Source organism: Rhagoletis zephyria, unplaced genomic scaffold, assembly GCF_001687245.7.
Source record: "Rhagoletis zephyria isolate East Lansing unplaced genomic scaffold, Rhagoletis_zephyria_1.1 Rzeph_scaffold_14976, whole genome shotgun sequence".
Taxonomy (NCBI): domain Eukaryota; kingdom Metazoa; phylum Arthropoda; class Insecta; order Diptera; family Tephritidae; genus Rhagoletis; species Rhagoletis zephyria.
In genome coordinates, this window is record NW_016172043.1 from 5,592 (window position 1) to 13,097 (window position 7,506).

At 37.3% G+C, this 7,506-nt stretch overlaps 1 protein-coding gene across 3 annotated transcripts; it reads left to right on the forward strand.

The window, feature by feature from the left end:
• The first annotated feature begins 3,118 nt into the window (after nucleotides 1-3,118).
• Rab23 (RAS oncogene family member Rab23) lies at nucleotides 3,119-7,262 on the forward strand. 3 transcript variants are annotated; one of them, XM_017635112.1, is made up of 4 exons: nucleotides 3,119-3,519; nucleotides 4,422-5,712; nucleotides 5,765-6,365; nucleotides 6,552-7,262. In XM_017635112.1, the coding sequence occupies exon 2, from the start codon at nucleotides 4,774-4,776 to the stop codon at nucleotides 5,524-5,526; it is 753 nt and encodes a 250-aa protein (XP_017490601.1). In that variant the 5' UTR covers nucleotides 3,119-3,519; nucleotides 4,422-4,773; the 3' UTR covers nucleotides 5,527-5,712; nucleotides 5,765-6,365; nucleotides 6,552-7,262. The 3 variants fall into 3 exon arrangements, with proteins under 3 accessions (XP_017490601.1, XP_017490599.1, XP_017490600.1); XM_017635110.1 differs by having other exon boundaries at nucleotides 4,422-6,365; XM_017635111.1 differs by lacking the exon at nucleotides 3,119-3,519 and adding an exon at nucleotides 3,771-3,953 and having other exon boundaries at nucleotides 4,422-6,365.
• Nucleotides 7,263-7,506: the final 244 nt, after the last annotated feature.

Consider the following 7,506-nt stretch of genomic DNA (forward strand, 5'->3'; position numbering starts at 1 on the left):
ATAGTATTTCACATCTTATTATATATTTAAATGGGTTTATTTTGTCAATTTCAACTCTAAAAGCACCACAAGCAATTCTTTTGGTAATGTGAATTGCATTAAGCATCATGCCATCAGCTGTTTTTCTTACTAGCAAATATGTAGTTAGTAGTGAAAATTTATCCAGTAAAAAAAAAAAACTTGCGAGTTCAGCTGTCATTTTTACTCTCTCAACTTCCCCTCTTTTGCTAGTTTCTTTCAAGTTTTTGCGTACGAAAACGCTATCCAGTAAAGTAAGTACTGGCTTTTACTGGACAGTGCGTACGCGAACAGGGCTATTGTCGTTTTAAACAACCACTGGGCATAGAATGTTGCCTTACCAGAGTGTGACATTTTAAGAAACGAACACACAATTTTCTCACCCTTTAGCTTTAATTTAGAATTGCATACACGAAAAGAGCATTCAAAAGGCAACATTTTTTGGTAGAAACGAAATCACCATTAAAAAATCATCATTTCGGGGCTCGTAGGAACAAACAGGTTCCAAAAATACTTGCGTAGACGCGCCTGTGTGTGTAGCTCGTGCGAAGCGGCGCATGTCAAACACTAAGTCAACAAGTCAACGTCAGGAACGTTAATACCAACAAAAATGCGAAAATTACTTAAGCTTAAGCCTTAATTAAAATACAGAAATAGTAAATAATGAATGAAGAGCCATGTAAGAAAAATGCCTTCGCAAACATTCCTCAGATAGCGCAAACGTTTGGTATTTCCATAAAATTGAATGGCATTCATGCTATGAGGGTTGTGTGAGGGGAAATCTTCATTGAATATGTTTTGTAATGTTTAATTAAATATGTTTTATACATAATTGTTTTAAGTTGGCGACAAACATTTTTTAATATGTAGGTATACCCGCATACAAACGTACCCTTTGTGTGTAAGTGCGAATATCTACGTTTTGTTTCCATCCACACGCCCATCTGTGTGGCTCAATTAATTGTGCACCTTCTTAATTAAGTGTTCCATGTCTTGCATAGCCCCGCTTTTTAAGTACATATGTATGTACATCACCTACAACAATACATGTGACAGGTATAATACGGAAATGAATGCGCATGCGCACCATTTGCAACTGATGCTATCTAACTGGCAATAATTTAGCAAAAAAAAAAAAGGTCAATCTAAATTTAGAACTAGATACTTTTTTAAATACATATGTACATATATGTATGTAAATACTTGTGAATACGTACGAGTATACTTATCTCGATATGTGTAGGTACATTAGGGTGGTCCAAAAATGCATGTGGATAAAGTAAAGTCGGAATTTTTATGCTCTCACCCTATTTTTTTCAAATCAAAAAATATTTAGAGGTCGCTCAAAGCGCCCTAAGTTTTCCATGTCTTTTATATGGGGAAAAAACAACTATTCGTAGAAACGGTATATAATTCTTAAAAAATCAATGTTTTTCCATCGGAGATTCCCAATAATAATACTCAATTGTTTATTTAACCATTTTTTCATCGCAACTATAATTTATAGGTCCGCCAAAAACCCATGAAACCCCCGAAAACTGCAATGGGCGGAACACTAAAAAATCGTTCGTATTAAAAAATGATTGAATAAACAATTGGGTATTATTATTGAAAGTCGCTTTAAGAGAACCAGAGTTTTCCGATCGAAAAATATTGATTTTCAAGAATTCTATACCATTTCTACGAAAAGTTGTTTCTTTCCCATATAAAAATATAAAAATAAAAGAAATATAAAAATACATGAAAAAACTTTGTGCACTTTGAGCGACCTCTTAATATTTTTTGATTTCAAAATAAAAAAATTGGGGTATACTTTTTCGATATAGAACAATCCTAGGCGGTGACGCGTTACAATTCCGACTTTACTGTTTTTGGACCACCCTAATGTACATAGATGTATAGTTCGTTATTGAATCACTGGAATACTCTTACGTGAGAGTAGCCGAGACTTGTTTGTTAAGCAATAAAGGACAATAGAATTCTAGCTGAACTTGTTCACACTAAAGTTTTCAACTTTCTAACTTGGCTATGAACATCAAGCATAACAAAAACAGCATTCCGAAACTTAATACAGTTGATTTTCTCTATGACGAAGTTGGTGGGGCCGGCTAAACTAGGGATGTCGAAAAAACATCGATGCATCGAAAATATCGATGTTTTTGTTTTGTATAAACTGACATCTCTAGTACATCGAACCGCCAAACATCGCTTTGTCTAAAACTCAAAGAAAGCAAGATACAGTTTTATAACTCATAAAATTTTAATACAATAAATTGCAAGTTTCAACTGCTTTGATTTTTAATATTTTTTTCTTTCACTGACTTGCACTTTGTTTTATGAGCCATAAAAGTGCATATCCAAGAATGTTCTAATATTAAAAATTTCAAAATATTAATGAAAAGTGATTGAATTTTTCTAAACTTTGTATGAAGTGTGAGACATTGAGCCGTATGTATAAAAACTAATGCCGAATTTCCACTAGGCATTGAAATGACAAAAAATGCATGCCATTTAAAAAAATGCCATGTGGAAATGAATTTAATGACTATGTTTTTAAAATAATGACACGAATATTTTTTAATGCCCGACTTTGTCATTTTTGCCATTTAACGCCTAGTGAAAATCCAGCATAAGCTTTTTGCTTTTTCTTAAAATTTCATACCTTTCACCTTAGTTTATTTGAACAAATCAAGTAAAAAAAAAGTAAAAAATGTAGTAAGATACTTTCCAAAGGAGTACGTCTGGTATCTTTATCGTACGCATAGATTAAGAGGCTCCAATGAGCAGATCCTCCGGTTGGGATATTTTCACATCTGGCTCGGGAGTCGGGACGTAAGTCTATCGGCGAGGAACATTCACGAGCAGATAGTGTTTCAGATTACCCCCTTGCCCAACTGCATTAATGCATTGGGTATAACGCTACGTTTTTCTTGCGGCAACGCATAACTTGAACGCTTGTAAACACCAAGCTCCAACCGGTTGTCGCCGGTTGCATGAGCGTAGCTGCCAAATCGTAATCGAAAATTCGTTGCCCGCACCGCCACCGCCAACTCGGTTAGCCAATGCATTAGCAATGTAGTCTATTGAACATTAATGATAAGTTGACTTACAGCTTACCGCTGTGCTGTTGGAAACTTTTGCTGCATCTGCTGCTGCTGCAGTGGATGGTGATGATGATGATTTACAACTTTAGTGGCATTGCGTGTTGGTAGTCAAGTTGTTTAGTTTATTGGTTAATTATTTTTCTATTTACATGCATATGTATGTATGTATGTAGTTCCATGCAAGCATTTGCTTAGTTGTTGTTGCTGTTGCTCGAGGTTGAAAGTGCAGAGAAATCATTTAATAGAAAGTGAATGGAAAATATTGGCCCACAAGCTATACAAATTTGTATGGAATTAAGGAAAAAATAACGGTTACCAACATGATAAATTATTACTACAGCGTTGATGAAACAAAAACACTGCACTAAAACGAAGTTTTAACAAATAAGTGATTTTAGTAAATGTTTTAAAACTTATAAATATGCGTTATTAAAAATTGTGTTATATTTCACAGGTATTATCGAATGTTCAGCAACAGCCGAAAACAATTAAAACGAACGCCACTAGAAATAACCGTTTCAAATCGCTTGTTATTTGCATAGTCGAACTCAGCGCTCCAACCTGAATGCTAAATGTTACCTATTGTTGTTAATTACAAAAGGCAAATATNGCTACGTTTTTCTTGCGGCAACGCATAACTTGAACGCTTGTAAACACCAACCTCCAACCGGTTGTCGCCGGTTGCATGAGCGTAGCTGCCAAATCGTAATCGAAAAATTCGTTGCCCGCACCGCCACCGCCAACTCGGTTGGCCAATGGCATTAGCAATGTAGTCTATTGAACATTAATTATTGTGATTATGTGCATTCAGAGCTTGAAGACTTTCAGCAAGTAAGCGAAACTGATAAGTTGACTTACAGCTTACCGCTGTGCTGTTGGAAACTTTTGCTGCATCTGCTGCTGCTGCAGTGGATGATGATGATGATTTACAACTTTAGTGGCATTGCGTGTTGGTAGTCAAGTTGTTTAGTTTATTGGTTAATTATTTTTCGATTTACATACATATATATGTATGTAGTTCCATGCAAGCATTTGCTTAGTTGTTGTTGCTGTTGCTCGAGGTTGAAAGTGCAGAGAAATCATTTAATAGAAAGTGAATGAAAAATATTGGCCCACAAGCTATAAAAATTTATATGGAATTAAGGAAAAAATAACGGTTACCAACATGATAAATTATTACTACAGCATTGATGAAACCAAAGATGCTAACTAAAACGAAATTTTAACAAATAAGTGTTTTTAGTAAATGTTTTAAAACTTATAAATATGCGTTATTAAAAATTGTGTTATATTTCACAGGTATTACCGAATGTTCAGCAACAGCCGAAAACAATTAAAACGAACGCCACTAAAAATAACCGTTTCAAATCGCTTCTTATTTGCATAGTCGAAGTCAGCGCTCCAACCTGAATGCTAAATGTTACCTATTGTTGTTAATTACAAAAGGCAAATAACCCATCCATTCACTCGTAAAATTAATTACTCATTCGCAATAGCGATGCGCTGAAGCACCGCGAGACAACTTTTCACTGTCTTTCACTTACATAGCTGCAGCGTGAAGTTTGCCAGCGAGCGGCAAGCGGCAAGCAAATTTTTTTTATTCGGTTTAGTAAAATCTACAACAACGGCTCCCTCGAACGCCTATGACATAATGCGCGAGGACGACATCGAAATCGCCATTAAAGTGGTGATTGTAGGCAATGGCGGTGTAGGCAAGTCTTCGATGATCCAGCGCTACTGCAAAGGCATCTTCACCAAGGATTACAAAAAGACGATTGGCGTCGATTTTCTGGAGCGACAAATCGAAATCGACGGCGAGGATGTGCGCATCATGTTGTGGGACACTGCCGGCCAGGAAGAGTTTGACGCCATAACCAAAGCCTATTATCGCGGCGCGCAGGCGTGTGTACTAACCTTTAGCACGACAGATCGCGCATCTTTCGAGGCGATCCGAGACTGGAAGCGCAAAGTGGAAAACGAATGCAATGAGATACCAACGGTGATCGTACAGAATAAAATCGATCTTATCGAACAATCGGTAGTGAGCGCAGACGAGGTGGAAACACTGGCGCGTCAATTAAATTGTCGACTCATACGCACCTCCGTTAAGGAAGATGTGAATGTGGCATCCGTTTTCCGATACTTGGCCACAAAATGTCATCAGCTGATGCTAAATGAAAGCAGCGAACAGGCGAATGCGCATGCAGGTGGCAATGGTGGTGGTGGTGGTGGTGGTGGCGGCGGCTTGAATGGCGGTTCCAGCGGTCATCAGCCTACAATCAGTGCCTTTAGTCCGACTTTCACGAAAAACAATAGTGGCACAATTGTGTTGCGCGCGGCTAAAAAGAGCTCAGCGGCGGCGCGAAAACGCAAAATTGTGCTGAAGAAGTGCGGCATATTGTGATTTGCGTGACAACAGCCGGCACTGGGCGAATGGAGGGAAGATGAGAGGATTACATGTGGATGAGCTGTGGTGCGCACGAACACGAAGAGCTATGGAGTCGGTAAAGACGAAGAGGGATAAAATATCAGAATCAGTTACTTGGATGTTTGTTTGTTGGTTGGTGGGCAAGCCAATAAAACTGTGCATGTGAGTTTACATGGAGGCGCATGATTTATTTAAAATATGTACCCGTATTTAGGTATACAAACGTAGCATATGTATGCAGACTCGTGAAGCATAGCAAAAGCGTGCAAGCAGCTGCTAAAGATGTTGATTCCACATCGTTCTTTTTCCTTTTGCGAATATTAATAATGTATGCATTGAGTAATTGGAGCATATTTAACTGTAAAACATATTAGACTAATTAAAAATGAATACAAAATGAAGTTCGACTGAAGAGCGAGTGCGCGCGAGCGCCCGCGCGTCCAAGCAAGTGACCAACTTTAGTGAAATTAAACAGAGAAAAAAGGAAATATTAATAAATAAAAAATAAGCAATGAACAAAGTGCAGCTCAGTGTGTCCACATGTATGGGGGCTGATGTTTTAGAAAGGCAGCAAAAAATCGCAAAAGCTGATCCGCATGCGCAGCTCTCATTTACTCTTAAAAATAATTGGCTTGACTTGAAATTGCATAAACTTTTTGGCAGCAGCCAGTCAGTCTTGCTAGTCCCCTTTAGAATATGTACATATATCATCATCATATCTTCAACAAGAAAAACCAACATGCGGAAATGAATGGCGAACCTCTCGGCGGTCGTTGCTGCAAGCTGGTGGTCTCAACTATGGAAATTCGCGTGTGGTAGGCAAATAAGCTTTCATGAAATTTTTGCATAACCATGAGATACCTTGATGAAATTTGTATGTATATAATTATTTAAAAGAAAAAATTGTAATTTAATTGCTATTTGCGCAAAAATCATTTGTTGTCCAATCAACTTGCATGCAGTTACTTCATTTAGTTTTAATTTTTTATTTCTCTTTTCAGATGCAGTCGTCTCTCCCACGGTTGCGCGGTTATTGAACCCGCCAAGCAAGTCCATATGCTAAACACTTTTTGACTACTAGACTGATACACCTACATTCATACATACATACATACATACGGCATGCATAAATATGTGAAAAATTACACCTGGAAAATAATAAATAAAATTATTAAAAATATGTATGAGTAGTTAGTACACGATGATGAAATTATTAATTATGTAGTTGTAATTATGTATGCACTTTGAAAGTATTNCTTATTACTAAAAAATGTATCGCCGATGCCTTTGTAAAACCGCCCATCGACCAGTTGCAAAACCGCCTGATATGCATACACCTATATAAAAGCATCAGCATTGTCTAGATGTCAAAAATTGCTCATGCCTATACAATTTGTATGAAGCATACCAAAATAACGTGGCGGAAACGATGGGTGGTCGGAAGATCCGATTTTGACAAAGCATTGGAAAGTGCAATTCGCTGTAGGATATGGCGAAACTGTTTTTTTCGTAATCCACTGTTGCTGTTTCTACATTTCACGTAGAGTTGCCGCTTTTGTTTAGGTGTAACACTTTGGCGTTAACGCTAGGTGTCAGAAAACGCTACGCACAACGCTTTTATTTAGCTATGGATGTAAATCGCACAAATGAGACTTGGTAAACCTGAACTCCACGCACCGAACTTTATGCATTAAAATCGTAAAAACGTTATTCAAAAAGTTGGTAAAATGACAGTTAAATGAACGCCGTTAAAAAAAAATCCCAGTTTTTTCGCGCCCCGTTTGAGTGCCGTAAGATAGGCGCTTTTGCCATTGGCCGATGCATGGCGATGGGCGGTTTTGCAAAGAAATCGGCGATATGTACATATGTATATGTATACGCTAGTATACTTTAAAATGTATGTTATTGTGTAGTTATATAAAAAAGTGAAGTTTTTTTATTATCTAAAAGATATTG

Bases quoted from the DNA above. Each gene is read 5' to 3' on its own strand.
- Rab23 (XM_017635110.1), top strand. From the start codon at position 4,774: ATGCGCGAGGACGACATCGAAATCGCCATTAAAGTGGTGATTGTAGGC.